The sequence below is a fragment of the Bubalus bubalis genome, chromosome 24, assembly GCF_019923935.1.
Source record: "Bubalus bubalis isolate 160015118507 breed Murrah chromosome 24, NDDB_SH_1, whole genome shotgun sequence".
Classification (NCBI taxonomy): domain Eukaryota; kingdom Metazoa; phylum Chordata; class Mammalia; order Artiodactyla; family Bovidae; genus Bubalus; species Bubalus bubalis.
The window spans coordinates 8,551,590-8,569,774 of record NC_059180.1 but is presented as its reverse complement, the minus strand read 5'-3'; the positions used below and the strand labels follow the sequence as shown (position 1 = coordinate 8,569,774).

The following is an 18,185-nucleotide window of genomic DNA, read 5'->3' as shown; positions in this document are numbered from 1 at the left end:
ATCTTTACCTGGATCCCTCTCTCAGTGTGTGCTCTGTCAGTATGATGTGAAAGGCCCACATTCTGTGCCTTTGCGGTCGCTGTAGTAATGCTGGCCTGCTTTGGTCTCTGTTTAGGTCGCATCTGCTCTGGAAAAATGGAAGACAGCTATCCGCGAGGCTCAGACGTTTTCCAGAATGCATGTTCTACTTGGGATGCTTGATGCCTGTATCAAATGGGATATGTCAGCTGAAAATGCTCGATGCAAAGTTTGTCGAAAGAAAGGTATATTTAAATCAGAAATAAAGGTATATTTAAGTTAGAGTGGCTTATCTGAGTGTATTAGGCACTTGGGCTTCTTCCATTTCCAAGTTCTTTTCTCCCCTAGAGAGTTCTGTGCACACAGCTTTTAGATGTGGGGAGACAGATTTCACCTTCTGAGAGTCCATAAAATGCTGGTCTTTAAAGTTGAATGCCCACAAATCAGAGCAGCCCCTTTGTGTCTCAGTTTTGAGTATAAAATAAGAACAGTTGATCTTGCCAAGCTTTTAAGTTTTCTCTAGGGAGCAAAATTAGTTTAACCCAAATTTAAAATCTGAATTTTACTCTTCTGTGGTGCTGCCAGTTGAGGGCAGTATTTGGACGCTATGAACAAGGAAGTTTGGACTTTATATTTTGGAATCCTACAGAGTGACGCATGTGGGAGTGTTTAATGCTGGAGCTTTTAGGAGCCCCGTTATGTTCTCAAAGCCCCTCAGTGGTTGACTTCTCAGTGTCTAAAGTTGTTGTGTGACAGGTTAGGATATACTTTCCAAGGATGAAAAGACCTCTCTAAAATCATTTAGTTGCTCTAAAAACTGAAAGTTGGAGGGGGAAACAATCATTTAAATTGGTTTGGTGTATTTTCAAATGTAAGGGAACCAAACCGTAATAGATATGAATCGGGATGCATTTGTCTGGTCGGGGCAGAGGAAGGAGGGCAGAAAGGTGTACTTGTCGGGGGTTCATTTCTTGGTGGGAGAGGGGGCAGTGAAATCTCCCGCCGGTGCTTGGGTTTCTGCTGCCTCCTAGTGGATGTTAACCATCTCTTCTAGCCCGGAGTCGATTTGGGGATGTAAGTTAGAAGCCCCAAACCCTAAATCGCCTGTGGTCTAGTTAATATTGCATTTGTTTTCAGAAGATGACTGTGCTCTTTAAAATGGGGCCGCACTGCACCGGAGCGTTTTGTCTTCTGTCGGGTTGACTGAGGCCGGCGGCTCAAGTCGCTGACTGTGGCCGTGCTCCCGATGTGCTGTACACGTTATCTCCTTGCAGGTGAGGATGACAAGCTGATCTTATGTGACGAGTGTAATAAAGCCTTCCACCTGTTCTGTCTGAGGCCGGCCCTCTATGAAGTACCAGATGGTGAGTGGCAGTGCCCAGCTTGCCAGCCTGCTACTGCCAGGCGCAACTCCCGTGGCAGGTGAGAATTTCTTCTTCTTTTAAAAACAAATAAATTGATAAGTAGCTGTTGTACTTGAGCCTCAGTTATTTAAACTGAATAAGCTGGGGAGCTTTAAGTTCATCTTTTGTGTGCCGACCCCCTTATTTAAGGAACTGCAGTGGGTTGGGGAGTGGTGCTCAAAGGGCTCTGATTTAATTTTCTCATTGTTGACATTTTTAGTTTTCATTACCAGCCATGTTTTATATTTTCTTGGTCATCCCTTCTTTTCAAATAATATATCTCCCTCTGTCTTTTATTTCCACTTTGCCCACTTCTTAATTTCTGATGACTTCTGCAGCCACCTGCTGCTAAAAGTCATGAAACTCATTGCTTTCCTTACCTGTACCTACTCTCTTCCTTCCTTGGTGTGGTTAGAATTTGGGTGTCAGCTTGGACATCTTCCTCTCCCCTGTCTCTGTATTGCCAAATGTTATCCATTCAGTGTCTAGATGTCTGCAAGTCAGCCTCCTGCTGTCATAAGGCCCTCCTGCATTGCTCATCTGGCCTCCTCCAGTGGCTTCTCAACTCGACCTCATATCTTCCTCCCTCTTCTCTTTCCAGCTTTGTGGTGATACCAGAATGGTTTACAAAAGACAGATTTGCTTACGTCACTATCCTCTTGAAACACAGTGGTCTTGCCACTGCCTCTAGAATGAAGTCCCTGGACTAACTTTTGAGACTGTTCTTACACAGCACTAGCTTACGATTTTATGAACTCTTGTTCCCTTCTTGTGTGCTTGTTACAGGCTGTTTATTGGGCATCCTTGCCTCTGGTGTTTTCTTCCCAGCGGGCCTATTCCCTGGCCCCAGAATTCCTACCTGGCTAAACTGCCCTCCGCCTACCTAAAGTTGCACTGCTTTCTGGAAGCATCCTTACATCCTTAGGATTAATTATTCCTCCTCTGTGTTCCAGCTCGGCTTCTGATGTCTATAAAGTGGAATACTGGTGCATCTCGCCTTTTTTGTCAGTTTCTCCCCAGCTCGCTGTCTTCCTTGGGATCGTTCCTGCCCTGAGAGGAGAGGTGGAGCTGTGCCCTTCACCCTCACCCAGTGAGGCCGGCCACAGGGCCTCGTAGAGGAGAAGCCTGACACTTGCCAAAGTTAATACCGTTGTTTTGCATGTTGAAATTTGAAGTTGTAAAAGAGCAACATGTAGGCACTCTGGCTTGGTGTCTCTTTGAAAGGACAGAGCTGTTTGATCCCAGCCCTGCCTAACAGCATTACTCGGTTATTTCTCACTCCATTCCAGCTACACTTAGAGAGGGGAGGCTGCCGCTTGGAGTCGGTGGGGCTTTGGACCAGCTGTTCTGAGCTGGGATTACCAGTGCTTTGATGTTACGGTCATCTGCAAGCTGTTGCAGCTCCTGGAAGGGGGCATCCAGGTGGAGTAACACCTGTCTGGGCTGTTTATCCTTTCAGTCTGCCCCAGCACTGGGGACAGCTTTTACACCTGAAATGTTACATTATCTGGCTGTTTTTGTGAGACAGAAGGAACGGTTTTGTGTCCAGGGGTGGGGTTGCATTTGGGTCTTGGTTTTTTGTTGCCATTCGTGTTTCAGCCACCGTGTTTGGGGCCTGGCAGAGGAGACATGCGGTTAAAGCTTAGGTTTTCATTCTGCTTCGTGTCCTGGCCTCGATTCAGGTTCCCCCCCCCTTATGAAATCTGTCTCGTCTGTGAAGAGGGGAAGGTTGCCATGATTTATGTGGGACTTTACCTGTCTTTGGACCCCTTTGGCCTGGATCCATGGTCTCTACAAGTATTTTCTCCCACAGGAATTACACCGAAGAGTCTGCCTCTGAGGATAGCGAAGATGATGAGAGCAATGAAGAGGAAGAGGAGGAGGAGGAGGAGGAGGAAGAGGATTATGAGGTGGCTGGTTTGCGATGTGAGTATCTGGTTTGCTTTCGTAGTTAACCTCATTGTCTTCTCAGCTGACCTGGGTTGGCGAGAGATGCCCAACACCACCAGCGTGCCATTTTCCGTGTTGTGGCAGTGGGCTGGCTCTGCTGCCGTAGCTCAAATGGGTTTTCAAGATGCCAGTTAACTGCCTGCCTAGTAGGAGGTTGGGTGGCTTGGTCTCAGAACATCAGACTGTGGCCAAGCCACTTGGTCCACGATTTCATGGCGTTCTGGGCCCAGGTGTGTTTGTGACAGGTCTGCTGGCTCTGAGCCCCTCCTGCGGGGCTTCGGCAATGGGGGTCCAGGCCCACTGCTGTCCCTTGCCTTCTTCTGGCCCCTGGTGCAGTGTTCCTTTGAGAGAAGGTATTTTTTCTCTGGTGACAGTGATTTTCTCTTCCCAGTAATGTGTAGGGCTACAGATTTGCTAGTCTGGAAAGAGGAGACCTCCTCCCATGGTTTGGGCATAGTTGTTAGGAGGTTCAGATCTGTTTCTCACTAGATGTCAGCAGGGAAAAGGTCTCGTCACTTACCCTCACCTCATTGACTCATTCTCTCACGTTCATTTTTCATGAGGCTTTGAGAGTTGGTCATTTTTATTAAACCATTAAGTCCTACAGTCTAGCCTTTTAACAGGCAGCCTTTCCTGCAAAATATACCTTTATTTGTAGGTTAATACAGCTATAAGATTCTGATGAGCTTTTGAAGAGAGGAACAGTTCCCATGATCATACTTGGCGCTGGGAGAGAGGGCTTGTGTGCCAGGCCCGGTCCTTACTGTATCGGTGCTGCCGAAACCCGAGGGCTCTGGGCTTCTGCCCCTGATCTCCATCTCCCCACCACTGCAGGGGGGTGGTTTGGAACACCTGTGTTCCTCTCGTTCCTCTAGGGCTCCTCTTGTTGTTCACAAGGCATGACTTTTCAGGTATCTGAGGGAAGGAGACTAGGGGTCTGTGAGCCTGTGTTACACAAAGACAGCCGAGGACTGCCCAGGTCCTGATCTGGATGCTTCCTTGTCTGTGAATGGATTCTGGATGTAACCATGTACTGATTTTGTTTATTTTCCAAGTAATGGTTTTCTTCCACTTTGAAGTTACTGCTTTTTCCAAGGACTTGTTCCCTCTCCAGGTTTCTAGGATCTCATCTACTGAAAGGATCCAGGAAGTTTTTGGTGCTTCAGAGCCTCTTGTCTGCTCTGCCTTTTAGGGCACAAAGATGTGGTTCCCTAGTGCAGTTCAAGGCCCTGGGCTGCTGGCTCTTCCGTGCATCCTGCGTTTCATCCTTGGCATTAGCTTGTTCCTCTCTTCCTCACCTAGTCTCAGAACTTAGAAAACCTAAGATGATCGGTGAAGCGTCCTCTTGGTCTAGAAGTAGAACATCAAATGCCGCCTCTGTGTGCCCTTAACTCTGGTCCAGGGCCCCTCCCCATTTTCCAGGGAAGTGTTTGCTTAGATGAGCAGCCTTGAGCTAACCCTGACGGGGCTTTGTTTCTCGGGGACATGTTGAGAGGTGCTGGCCGTTCTGACGTTGAGCGCCTGTTGTAAACTGAGAAGCAGGCAGTCGTGTGCCTTTGTAGTTGCTCTTCTCTCTCGGGGGCCCTGGGCAGGGCTCTGGTGGAAGTGGCCTGGCCTACTACTGTCTGTGCTTCTTAGAAACCAGAGCCTTAAGTTGGATTCATTGAGGAAGACTTCACATAAGTATCAGCGTTTCGCTGAGCAGACTGTGGTGGTGAGTATAGGATAACTCTGGGAATTAGGAAACAGGATCTGTTGCACACTCAGATTCCATCTCTCATGTAAATACATGCGTTCTCAGGCTGAGCTTGGGCTGAAGAAATTCCAGGCAGACCCATCAGCAAATGGCCTTGTCTCCTGAGTGAGTCAGTTTACAGTTGACTCCTTCCAGCCCTCATTCCCTGTGGATGGGGTGGGGACAGAGGATGCATGTACCGAAGGAACTGGCTTTCTAAAGAGATTCTTCAAAGGTCTTGGGCAGTTAATGAAAGACATCCATCCATTCGTCATCTGCTGCCGCGGCCCTTGATGTGCCCTGTGAGGTCAGAGAACAGGAAACGGACGGCACGAGCCCCACCCCCCACCAACCTGAGGGGTCACCACTCTGCTCATCCAGAGCATCACCCCTTCCGTGGGCATGCTACCTTCATCTTCAGTTCTTCTCTGAATGCATGTGTTTAATTTCAGTGAGACCGCGCAAAACTGTCCGGGGCAAGCAGGGTGTCATCCCCCCTACAGCACGGCCCGGCCGACGGCCAGGCAAGAAGCCGCATCCAACTAGGAGGGCTCGGCCGAAGGCTCCACCTGCAGATGACACGGAGGTGGACGAGCTGGTAAGAATCATTCTTCCTCCGCGCTCTAGCATCTCAGGTTCGTACCCCCTACTCCAGCATCAGGAATTCACCAGGCAACAGGTGGAGCCGCCCCTTTGCTCCCTCCCCCACCCCCCACTTTGGAGACTGATAAGGCAGATGGATGGGCTTGTAGGCAGACGGGGCAGCAGGCCCCCGGGAGCAGCTATGCCCGGCATTCCACTGCTGCGGCCTGCAAACATCTCCTCTAGTTAACGGCAGCCTGCGACTCGTTAAGGACTTTAAAATAGTATCCATGTGTCTCCCGGGGCTCAGCGGGGCGGGGTCTCTGTGGTGGGAATGTCAGCAATGTCGGAGCCTCGCTCACTCGGGGCTTTTGCCGACAGTTGTCACGGGAGGGACGCACCCTCCCCTCCGCTCTCCAGCCAGTGTGATCTTAGCAGTCTTGCTTTGGATTTCACTTGAGTTTTAAAGAACAAAAAGCTTGACAGATCAAATTGGAGTCGGAGGTGGGCTTGGGGCATTAAAGCAAGCCATCAGGATGCTCAGCGGGCACCCTGGGCGCCCTTCCTGTAGGCCCGGCCCTGATCCCTTCAACTGTGCTCCTGGCTGCGAGTGGGCACACCTATTCCTGCCACCTGGAGGGGTGGCCTGCCCCTTTCTCTTTAGCCTCTTAGCGGCTTCTCGGGAGAGCCCAGGACAAGAACTGTACCTCTTACTTTTCTTCCCTCAGACACCCCACCCCCAACAAAATTGACTTTAGGTGGTCCCCATAACCCACCTGGCATTCTGCAGTTGCTTGTATAAACTCATCCACGGCGTGACCGTAATCCCAGGTCCACCTGCTCTCAGACGGCTAGCTTCCTGGGGACAGTTGGCCCTCTCTAGCTGGCCCCGGCAGGACTGCTGGGACCCGGCCACTGCTGCCTGTTCTCTGTTTTGATCGCTGTCCACCGGGGAGGAGGCGGGTGAGCTAATGCCCACTGCTTAGAGCGCTCCCTGGATGGAGTCAGATGATCTTGACCATCTTCTCTGTTCCAAGAAGACAACTAAACTTTGCTCTTTGCTTTTTTTTTTTTTTTTTTTTTGCTCTTTGCTTTTTTTAAGCAGATATAAAAACACTTTTTAAAGTGTCTTCTGTTCTGTCTACTCTGCTCTCAGACCTGCAATAAGGTGTTTTCTTTCTTTGGCTCCAGGTACTTCAAACCAAACGGAGCTCCCGGAGGCAAAGCCTGGAACTGCAGAAGTGTGAAGAGATCCTCCACAAGATAGTGAAGTACCGCTTCAGCTGGCCCTTCAGGTGAGCTTGGGCTCAGGAGAGTGGGCCAGCCTTGCAGCTGAGCCCCTGGGACATATCTCAGTGGCAGGCGGGAAAGTGACCTTCCAGACTGGCAGAGTCCACTCTGAGCACAAGTGAACACCCCTGCTCTGCCTGCCTGCTGGTGGGCTGGGCTCGGCATTCTGGTGAGATGTTTGATGATGTCCGTGGTTTGGTAACCAGGTTTCTGTCTGGTTCAAGGCTGTGCTGACCTCTCCATTTGGTTCTTCTCCCAGGGAGCCTGTGACCAGAGACGAGGCTGAGGACTACTATGACATCATCACCCACCCCATGGACTTCCAGACAATGCAGAGCAAATGTTCCTGTGGGGGCTACCGCTCTGTGCAGGAGTTTCTTGCTGACGTGAAGCAAGTGTTTACCAATGCTGAGCTTTACAACTGCCGGGGCAGCCACGTGCTGAGCTGCATGGTGAAGACGGAACAGTGTCTGGTGGCTCTGTTGCATAAACACCTTCCTGGCCACCCGTATGTCCGTAGGAAACGCAAGAAGTTTCCCGACCGGCTTGCTGAAGATGAGGGGGACAGTGAGCCAGAGCCCGTTGGACAGTCCAGGGGACGAAGACAGAAGAAGTAGAGAGGCAGGGCCCTGGTAAGGGAGCTGAGGTCGGGGGGACTTGAGGGAGAGAGCGAGGGAGGGGGGAGGGAGGCGAGAGAGGAAGCTGGAGAAAACGTGGACGGGAGGAGGTCAGGGGGAGCCCGGGAATGCCTGTCACGTGAGCTCACACGCATCTCCAGAACTCTCCATGGGCCTTAATCAAGCAGCGCACTTTGGAGAGCCTCTTGCTGGGTTGGTGGTCTTCGCCCAGAAATGCTGTGGGGAGAGGTGGCCTTAATCCCCCTTCGTGAGGGTTTCCAGGAAGGGTCCAAGGCTTTTCTCGTGAACCCAATTCCTTTTCTTTCTTCTTTGCTAAGGTCCCTCCCACTTTGGCCACCACAGCAGTGCCAAGCCCTCTGGTCTCCAGGGGAGGGGTTACTACATTACGTAGAAGGATGAAGGGTAATCAGGCCAGCTGGGGAGGTAGTGTCAGTTTTTTAAATCTATATTTATACACAGTCCTGTTTCTTTAAGCCCGCCCGCCCTGCCTCTCAGGTGGCAGTATCAGTGAGTGCCCCAGAGTTCCGTATTCACCAGCATCAGGAGACAGTTGTGGTCTGTTGAGTTGATCTTGGCAGAGTAAAGGGACATGTCCTACAGCCATTCCTGAGTACCCCTCCCCTTCTTTGTGACAGCTCTCTCCCTGCTCCTGGCCCCCTCAAACAAAACCTAAGGCACTTCACTCAGAGCCTGGAGCCCTGCTTGTAACCATGTGTATAACCTTTCCTTTGATGGGTCTGGCAGAGGGGTGTTGGAGCCCAGCCCACCCACACACCAGACAAGCTCTTAGGGGAGCAGAAGAAAAAGCAGGAAGAATTTAAATGTTTAATTTTTTTTAAATTGACTTTTCTAGTTATTAAAGGTTGCTTGTTTCAGCAGTGATATTGTATAAAGAACATCTTGTAAAAAGATCTCTGTCATCTCGCTTTGGCACATGTACAGTACGATTTCTATAATAACGTGTTTGCTTTCCTTTGCCGGTCGCTTCCCTCAGCCCGTCCTCTCTCTAGAGCAGGTGGGCTGGGGCTCGGCGGGGCCGGCAGTGGGGACCACCTGCTCGTGGGCGGTCCCTCTGCCGCCCTGGCGGCCGCTTCCGCCACCTCCGTGTGCAGCGCCCCTGCCGCGCTCTGGCCTCAGACTCAGACCCCGAGAACCCAAGTCTCAGCGCTCAGTGTCGGGGTGGAGGTGGGGGGCTCTGTGGCCCTTCCTGCAGTGAGTCTAGCACTAGTCGTCACGTTGTGTCTTCTTTCCCTTTTATGGCAGATTTTGATAAAAATGCAGAACAGGGTTTAATTTTCTTTTCTGTCAACTTTGAATTTGGAAACGTGAGCATCTAAGCGCTTCCAGACCGATTCAAATGAAGGGAAAAGAAGTCCACCAAGGGGACTGCAGCTCGCAGAACTAAAGCCTGTTAAAGTGAAACGTCAGGGTGTGGGCCCCGTGCCCCGGCCGCCTCGGGGTTTGCCCAGGGGCTGCCGGCTGGGCTCCCCTGGGCTTGGAGCCAGCGCTGGCGTCCCAGCATCACAGCCTCGCGCCGACACCGTCCCTGCCTCCTGCCCTAGAGCCAGTCTGTTTCTGTTAACAGTGAGAATTCTGTGTTCCCACTTCAGTGACACCTCAGTACTTGTTGTTTTTTAAACTGTCTTTAAGGAGGAAGGGCCCCATTAAAGGGTAAACTTGTAATAAATTGGACTTTCAAATAAACATTATGTACTTGTGTTTGTAAAGAAGTGACAACTCTGGCGAATTTTTCTTTGTGCTCTTGGAGGTCTTAGTGGACAGTAGTACGTCCCGAGCGCGTTTTCCCTTGGCCTCTTGGAGGCCATTCTTCAGGAGAGGGCCTCTGGCTTACGGTCTTTTAACCACAGGTCAGATCCATCTACTAGATTTCTTTGCTTCCAGGACAGCGTTCTGGTGCCCTGGGTAATCGAAGCCATGGCCTTCAAGCCTCTCCTGGCTTTGTCTCCATCTCAAACCCACACCCCACCCCACCCAATTCTATTGGAAACTTCTAGGAATTAGAAGAAACTAATTTTTTAAGGCTTCACTGTGGGAATTTGTGGTCCTTCAGGACTTAATTTTGGGGAAGCTTTGGGTATTTTACAATAGTTTTCAAGGAAAACTTGAAACAGGCACAGCGGAACTATGACAAATTCCGACCTACTCAGCTTCAGCAGTTTTACTGTGTAGCCAGTCTTGTTTTACTCATGCCTTCATTTATATTTTATGCTGGGAGTCTGTCTTTGGTCAGACTGGTTGATTCGAGTAGGTCACTGCTGGCTGGCAACCTGCCCGTGGAATCCCAGGGTTTCAAAGGCCACGGCGTGATCCCAGTGCCAGAGCAGCAAGACCACCAGTTCCCGACCAGCTGCACCGGGGATGGCAGAAGGTAAAAACAGGACGAAATCTGAGGAGAAACCTTAAGTGCTGGGTGTGGGTTCTGCCACTGACTGCCTCTGTGGCCTTGGTGAGCGTGGGCAGTGAGCCAGGCCTGAGCACTGTGGGAGTCTCAGTTCCACAGGGAGCAAGTGGTTTGCCCCCAGGTCAGGCTGGATTTGAGCAGCCCTCAGGCTCTGGAGGAGCTGTGCTACCTCTGAGTGGTCCCTGCAGCCCCAGCTCACCCGCATCTGTGAAGTCCTGTTCCTGGGGTGGTTTCTTAGGCCACACGAGGACAGCGCCTCTGGGGCCCCGTCACCTCATCCGGGGTCTGTGTCCTGATCCTAGTCCACCAGCCCAGCCCATCCGTCCCTAGCAGGCTGTGACCTTGGGGGAGACGCCTGATTTGGCTTGACTACTGCAAATGGAGACAAGACAACTTTTTTCCTGAAGACTGGTCTGACCATTACTCTGGCGATCAAGGGAGACCTCTCCCTTGTCCTGCTTGCTTGTCTTTCTCCTCACACCTTGTCCCCAGGGCAGGGAGCAGTCAGGTGGTGACTGGATTCCAACGCAGCTACTCCAGGCAGTGCTTCACTAGGGAACCAGGCCCCCACCTCCCTGAGAGCCAGGGTCCCCCTCAGCAGGATCCTGAGGCAGATGCTCAAACCAGGCAGGAGGAGGTCACTCATTGCTCCCCCTGCCCAGGATGCCCAGGCCTTTTCACACCAGGACTGTTGGGAGCATCCTCCTCCCGGGGCACTGAGCAGGGAGTGAGGGCAGCTGCTGACCCCCGGGACCGCTCAGTCTGATCTCAGTCAAGATTCCCCCTGCTGACTCCAGGGAACTTGGCGTTGTTTCCCAGGAACTTCTGCTGACTGCGATCTGAGCTCACAAGTTCCGTTACGAACAAGCTCAGGCTCGGCTGGTGTGGACACGCACAGATACGCTGCTCTGAGGGGCCCCGTGTGGGGCTGCCAGGCCCCTGAGGAAGTGGCAGGGACACGCAGTGTGCAGGTTGGAGGGCGACGGCTTCTGAGGAACTTCTCTCGGGCTCTAGAGTCTCTTTTTGGGGATGGGGAGAGGTCCCACCACGGGGCGGGTTCCTCTGGATGAATTTGCCCTAGATTGTAACACCCACCGTGTCCATCTCACCCCACGCCCTGGTGGAATCCATGGTGTGAGGTCACAGCACCTCTGGAGGCCAGTCTCCCTGGCTCTGTGCTCCTGAGCCAGCCAAGGCCTTCAGGCACTGCCCTTGTCTGAAAATGGACAGGGGAGGATGAGATGGAGGGCGTCTGTAAAAGGCTTGAATCAAATGTTTCCTTTGTATCTGTCCTTCAGGGTCTGGGACTTTTCATTAGTGTCATCCCAAGCTCCCAGGCTGAGAAGCCCTAGCTGCCAAGGCCTGCCCTCCTCTCCTTCCTTCCTGGGTCCTGGTCTCTGTGAATCATCTTAGCCTCAAAGCAAAGCTCCCTTGGGGTCCGTCCTGGTTACACTGCCTCCCCTTCCGGTCCCAATTGTCCTGGAAGTCAGTCTTGTTTCCACTGAGCAGGACACAGCCAAGTGCCCTCCACCCGCCTTGTGCCCTGACTGGCAAGGGATTGGGTGATCCGGTGCCACTCCTGATGCTCGCCCTGCCCTCCACCCTTGGCCACACATCACTTGCCTTTCTCCTCCCGTTTCAGAATCCTCCTGTGGCTTCTGCTGCCCCCGCCCGACTGCCAGCCTGTGAGCCCAGCCCAGTGCAGCCACGGCCCCTCGCTCCCAGCTTGGGCCCCCTCACCTGCAATAAGCTCCTTCTGTTTCTCAGTCATGCACCCTCCCCGGCAAAGGTGCAACATTTGGGTCACTTGACTTTGCTGGTCAAAGCAGGCATGAGGACATGAGGACTTAGCTGTCTGTGCTCTATGAGAACGGAAGGACTGGGGGGGCGGGGAAGATCCCACCTGCATGAAGCGTAGTGTAAGGGCTGCAAAATCCCCTTCGGGGGGTCAGTGCTGCTCTTGCGGGGAGGGACCACCCTCTCTCCATCATCTCTTGAGGGAGCTGACACCATCTGTTTGATCTCTACTGGATGTCCGTTTGTTCCTTTGATTGGTGGTTGGGGCAGGAAGGGCTCTGGCCAGAGAGGCCCTGGGTTTGGGGGCTCGGTCCTACTGTATGAAGCAGTTGGCCTTGGGCTCCCCTTGGCTGGCAGCGGGCTGGACCCCGGGGCCTCCTGTCAGTGCCGCTGAACCAGGGACAGGAATCAAGGCTCTCCCCTGGCTGGAGTCACAGCGGCCACAGCCCAGCCTAAGACAGTGCCAGGGTTTCCGGGATGGCCACACTAGGAGGTGGCGCAGGTCCCGGCAGCCCCAGGGCCATCCCAGCATGTAGGTCAGCACAGCACCTTTTCCTCTCTCGGTTTGCGATCATGGGAGCTGCTTGTGGAGGGAGCCATGCGCACGCACCTGCCCCGTTTGTCACTGCTGTGCTCAGCACCTCCAGTCTCTCCACAGCCCTTTAGGAGCTGGGGATCCAATCCCCACCCTCCTCGAGGGCTGTCTGTGCCCGTGCCTGCTCCCAAGATGCCCGTGTAACACTCCAGCCCCATCTCCACCCAGAAGGACGGGGGTTAGGGGATGCCCTGACTGGGGCCCCAAGGAGTGAGCGGCCACATCAACAGCAGTGAGGACTGTCTTGGGCCCCGACCCTCAGGCGCAAGGAAGGAACAGGAGGGGCCAGCCAGCCAGTGGGAGCAGACACTGAGCCTCCGAGGGAACCTTCGAGAAAGGCTGATGCCCTCATTTTTTTACACAAATTGAGGAGAGCAGTCTTACCCACAGCTCCCAAACAGGCCAGACTCACTGGGGCCAGAGTGGGGCGTGTCATCCCAGGGGATTCCCTGACTTCTCCCAGCAGACATCCCCATCTCACTCTGGGAAGCAGGAACCCAGGGCTCAGACAGGCAAGCAGGCCGCTGAAAGGAGCCGAGAGAACACACCCACCCGCAGAATCTGGGGCTCCTGCAAAACACAGCTGTTTCCCCGGCAGGATGTTCTCCTGATTGACGGAAAGCCAGACTACCCACTCCCAGCTCCGCTCGCAGGGGAAGGCTCCCCCAGAGCCCTCACCGTCCTACCGTCCCCTTTCCAGTCCACAGAAGACGCAGCGCTGCCACACGGGGGTTTATTCCGGTCACAGCTTCCAGAGAAACTCAACAATAAATTACATCATTAAATAAACCATGCTGGACCACACCCCCTTCTGCCCCTCCTGCTCTCCACGTGCTCCCCCAGGTCCCGGTGGGGACGCAGCCAGGCCCACCCCCTTGCACTATGCGACAGCGGAGTAGCCTCAGTGGGTCCCCACGAGTGAGGGTTGACGGAGGCTCCCCACCCTGCTCCTCGGCCCCTCGCACTCACTTGCCTGACCTTGACAGCTGGGCAGCTGCTAGTCAGCTGTCTCCTCCGGAGGGAGTGCCGAGGAGGGGGCCACAGCCACCCCACGCAGGCCTGTGTCCCTAGAGGTGTGTAGGGTTCTCCAGAGAAGGATCTGTCTTAGTCATGTGCAAGACCACAGTGGGGGCCTTATAGTGGCCGTGGGTGCCCCGGCCATAGCCCCCGGGGGCCCGGCAGGCCTTTGCCCGGGCCCGGCCAGCTGCCATCTTGCGGTGGCACAGGCTCTGCCAGGTCTGGAAAGTCTTGGAGCTCCACACCCAGACGCCGCTGGTGATGCCCACCACCAACGACATGAAGATTTTGAGCATAAAAACAGCCACGGTGGGCACCGAGCCCCCTTGCAGCGAGCAGTCCCTCCGGCCGCCGGGCGTGGTGGCCGCCGAGCAGGCCTGTTCCGTGGCCTGCAGGCGCCAGAAGTCCATGTTGAGGCGTTCGTAGACGTAGCACACAATGACACAGGTGGCAGGCACGGTGTAAAGGATGGAGAAGACCCCAATCTTGACCATGAGCTTCTCCAGCTTCTCTGTGTTGGTACCCCCGGTCTTCATGATCTTGCGGATGTGGAAGAGGGCCACGAAGCCTGTCAGGAGGAAGCTCGTGCCCAGCACCAGGTAGCAGGAGAGGGGCACCAGCACGAAACCGGTGAGCGCCGCCGCGTCCATATTGGCCACATAACAGAGCCCGGTCAGCTCATCCCCCGCCACCTTGCGCAGCGTCAGGATAACAATGGTCTTGAGGGCTGGCAGGCCCCAGGCTGCCATGTGGAAGTAGCTGCCGTGGGCCTCGATGGCCTCGTGGCCCCATTTCTTGCCGGCGGCCAGGAACCAGGTGAGGGTCAGCACCACCCACCAGAGCGAGCTGGCCATGCCGAAGTAGTAGAGCAGCAGGAAGACGAGGGTGCAGCCCGTGTTCTCCAGGCCCTCCTGGATCACGTAAAGCGCACCCGCCTCCTGGTCGCAGGCCACGCTCTGGGCCCCGGCCACGGCCCGGATGAGGAAGGCCAGCGAGTAGACGTTGTAGCACATGGAGAGGAAGATGATGGGACGCTCCGGGTACTGGAAGCGGTGCGGCTCCAGCAGGAAGGTGAGCACGGTGAAGGCGGTGGAGAAGAAGCACAGCGCCGACCACACGGCCATCCAGACGAGCGCGAAGTCCTTGTCGCGCCGCGACCAGAACACCTCGACGCCTGGCCCGCAGCGCGGCGCGCACGAGCGGCTCTTCTCTACGTACTGGAACTTCTCCGGGTTCTCGCAGGTGCCGCCGGCGCCCTGGAGGGCGTCCTCGGCGGGCCGCGCGGGCCGCGGCGCCACGGGCAGCATGCCCAGGCCCTTGTGGGGCTCGGTGGGGCCAGCCGTGGCGTTCTCGGGCGCCTCCATGCAGAGCGCATGCGGGTCGTTGCGCGTGGGCAGCCGGGCGCAGTCCAGCGAGTCCGGCCAGCCGAAGTTGAACTGCTCCATGATGGGCGCGCAGCGCAGGCGCGCCTGCTCGCACATGGGCCGGCAGGCGGGGATGGGCGTCGAGACCTGGTCGGTGCACATGGGTGCGTAGAGCGAGCACAGGAAGAAGCGCAGGTGGCTGTGACAGCCGTACTGCACGAGCGGCGCGAACTCGGCCAGCTCGGCGGCCGCCTCGCCCTGCGACGTGTGGCCCAGCAGGTTGGGCATACGGGTCAGGTTGTAGCCGATGCCGCGGCACATGGGGATCTCCACCACCTGGCACGGCGCCGGCCCGCGCCCGCGCTCCGGGTCGAAGCGGCCGATCTCCAGCGCCGCGCCGCCCGCAGCCAAAAGCTGCCACAGCAGCAGCGCTCGGCGGAGCGGCGGCACGGCCATCCCGGGCGGTCCCGGCCGAGGGCGGGGAGGGCGGCCCCGCCTCACTCGGGCCGCGCCGTCCGGCGCCCCCGTGCCCGCCCGCCACGTCGCGGGGTGCGGGCCATAGCGGAGCCGGCCGCGTGTGTCCCTGCGCGGCCGGGCGCCCTGGGCAGCGTGCGGGGAAGCCGCCCGAGGGAAAGGAGGCGCCGAGTCACCGCCGCCGCCACCGCCGCCGCCGCCGCTACTCGAACCGCCGCCGAGCCGGAGCAGGCGCCGCCTCCCGGGGCCGCGGGTACAAGCCTCGGGGCGGGGCGCCTGCTGGACACGCCCAAGGGCGGGGCCTTTGCGCGCCCGACACGCCCTCCGGCCGGGCTTTAAAGGCGCCGCGCTTCGCAGCTGCGCTGTACGACAGGACCAACCCAGGCGCGGTCTGGCGGGGCGGGGTGTACGAGTAGTGACCTCGTCTGCCCGCTCACAGTCTGTTCTACCCTTTCTGAGGAGTTGCTGCCCAACTTCTCTCCGGGATGGGACAGTCAGCCGGAGGATTTCCCTGTCCACCCCGTACCGCGTCACCTACGTTTTTCCCCAGGCGGGACCATTTCTAAGGCTTCTACTCCCGGGACGCCTCGACCGTGGACTCTGGGGCAGTTCGAGCGCAGCCTTTCCGCCTCTTCACTAGTTGCATGTGGCTCTGGGCCCTTCGCTCTGAGCCTGTTTTCGTTTCTGTAAAACAGGCAGATAATCCCGTCAAAATGAATTCACCTGTGGCTCAAGCGGGCTGCTTACCCGTCACACTGCGCACTTGAACTCATGGTCTCTTCGCAATCCACCTGCCCCCTTGACACCTCGGGACTGCTTGAAAACCCAGTCTCCTTCTGCCCCCTCCCCTCCTCTGCACTCCCTTGGTACAGGGTCTCCCCTAAGAACTCCTCTCTGCCCAGGAAGCCTGCGGCTTTCCGCCATCTCCCTCCCCTGAGCCCCCAGCTCCCTCCTGCGCCTGCAGAGTAAGGGCCAGGTACAGTGACAGCCGAGGAACATTTCAGTTCAGCTCACACCCGCCTCACCTAAACCTGACAGCTGTCAGGATGCCACCAGACTATTACTCAGCCTGCTTCCATGGCGGGACCTGAACAGGGGGAGGGGAGAGGCCTGTTCTTCCCTTTGCACAGATGGAACCATCAAGGCAGTCCTAGGCTCAGCCTGCTGATAACAGGTGACAGCGAGTGAGTGGGGTCTGAGACTGTGACCCCTGAGCTGCCCACATAACACCCCTCATCCCCACTCAGGTCGGGAAGGTGTTTCTGAGAGGCTGGGATTGCCGGGGGCTTCCTGGGGCCCCAAAGGCCCTCTGACCTCCCACCTCTGCCCAGACAGGGTTCCACCACGGTTCCCAGGTAGCTTTGTGGGTGAAACCCAAGTGCCATCCAGGAGGCCATCCAAGGGGCCCTGTTCTGGTCTGGAGTTCCCTTAGAAACTGCCTCCCTCCTCCCCAGCCCACCCCATCTGCCCTCACCCGCTTGGCCTAGATGTACCTGGAAGACTCAGATTCCACGTGAGCTCTTGGCATTGGTCCAGCCCTAGCAGCTGCTCAGGGGTGCTCAGTGGATGAAGGGCTGAGGGATAGACCTGCACTGCAGGGGGCCTAGGAAACTGGTTGAAGACCTAAAGTAAGCCAGGTGGGCCCTGGGCCAGGAGTTTTACACAGTGAACTTTTAAACTCTCACAACAGCCAGGCAAGGAATTCTGTGCCCATTTTACAGATGATAAATTGAGGTTCAGAAAACTCAAGACATTTGCCTGGGAATACACAGTTCACAAGGGTCAGGGTTGGCATTCAGGCTCTTCCACTGCATAAGGCTGCGTGTCGCCACCAGCGCGAGGGCACCTGCCCGACTGGCCCTGCTTGGCCGTGCTCGATAGCCTGGTACATAGCGGGAGCGGTGTGCAGTGCGGGCCGGGGCAGTGGCTGTAATTGGTGCTCACCTCCCCTGGAGCGGTGTTGGAGCAGGGAAGGGAGGAGGAGGACCTGAGAGGTTGGGACTCCGTGGAGATGCAGCCAGCCCTGTTCTCAGCATGAGACACGTCCTCAGTCCACCTGGGCTGTGACAGCTGAAGTGGCAAGCTCCTGATCGTCCCAACGAGGCAGCACAGAAATAGGGTAACTTTGAAACAAGGACCTGATTTTGATGCTCTGGTCAAGGAGGTTCCCAAAATGCCAGTGACAGCTTCCCATGGCCCAGGGTGAAGGCCATGCCCCTGGGGATGGGCAGCAAGAGACCTTCCAGGTATAGCCCCCACCAACCTCTTCCCTTCCTGCCATGCCTAACTCCTTGGAACCCGTGGCACGCCATACCTTCAATCTCCCTGGCCCAAAGGCCCTTTTCTGCTCTGTTGGGCACACCAGCTTCCTAGGGGCAGACCTCAGCTCTCGGGAACAGGGCTGGAGGCTCTGTTCTGTGGGCCCAGAGTCCTGGCCCACTCACCGTTGCCACTTGTACACTCACATGCTGTTAGCCTTCCGTTCATCCCCCACTCTGCCCCAATGCCAGCAGCTGCTCAAGGACCCTAGGGACATTTTATTTCTCTCTGTGTCTTGCCCCAAGGAGGCACAGATGCATGGATGAGAGTGGTGCATGGGCTAAGCCCCCACCTCACAGGGTCTGTAGGAAGCCGGGGTTTTGGAGCTGCCCCGCTGCGGGCAGCCGGGTTGAGAGGCGGAGAAGGCTGGAGGCTTCCCCCTGCTACGACTGGTCTGGGATCCAGGTTTTTTGTGTGCCTCTGCCCCCAACCAGGGTGAAGAAGAGGCCGGGGGCCCTTCCTCTGGCAGCCATAGTGGGGAGGATGCCCCAGGAGCCATGGGATGCCAGGCTTGTCACCATGACAACAGCTGCTCCTGGGAAGTCAGAGGTGGGGGGCTGTGGAAAAGCCCCTCCCCCATG

At 55.9% G+C, this 18,185-nt stretch overlaps 2 protein-coding genes across 4 annotated transcripts in view; one reads left to right on the top strand and one right to left on the bottom strand.

Moving 5' to 3' along the window:
* The window catches only part of BAZ1B (bromodomain adjacent to zinc finger domain 1B), a 57,017-nt gene extending 47,671 nt beyond the window's left edge, over positions 1-9,346 (top strand). For all 3 annotated transcript variants that reach the window (XM_025275193.3, XM_044935675.2, XM_044935676.2), the window contains 6 exons: positions 116-263; positions 1,293-1,440; positions 3,235-3,347; positions 5,559-5,704; positions 6,880-6,983; positions 7,238-9,346. In XM_025275193.3, coding sequence (XP_025130978.1) covers positions 116-263; positions 1,293-1,440; positions 3,235-3,347; positions 5,559-5,704; positions 6,880-6,983; positions 7,238-7,595 — 1,017 coding nt within the window. In that variant the 3' untranslated portion in view covers positions 7,596-9,346. The remainder of the gene's footprint in view (positions 1-115; positions 264-1,292; positions 1,441-3,234; positions 3,348-5,558; positions 5,705-6,879; positions 6,984-7,237) is intronic.
* Positions 9,347-13,146: 3,800 nt separating this feature from the next.
* Positions 13,147-15,527, bottom strand: FZD9 (frizzled class receptor 9). The gene has a single exon (XM_006057104.4). It carries the CDS (start codon positions 15,265-15,267, stop codon positions 13,498-13,500), a length of 1,770 nt encoding a protein of 589 aa, XP_006057166.1. The 5' UTR covers positions 15,268-15,527; the 3' UTR covers positions 13,147-13,497.
* Between the last annotated feature and the right edge of the window lie 2,658 nt (positions 15,528-18,185).

Coding starts and splice junctions, on each gene's coding strand:
- FZD9 (XM_006057104.4), bottom strand. CDS start 15,267: ATGGCCGTGCCGCCGCTCCGCCGAGCGCTGCTGCTGTGGCAGCTTTTG.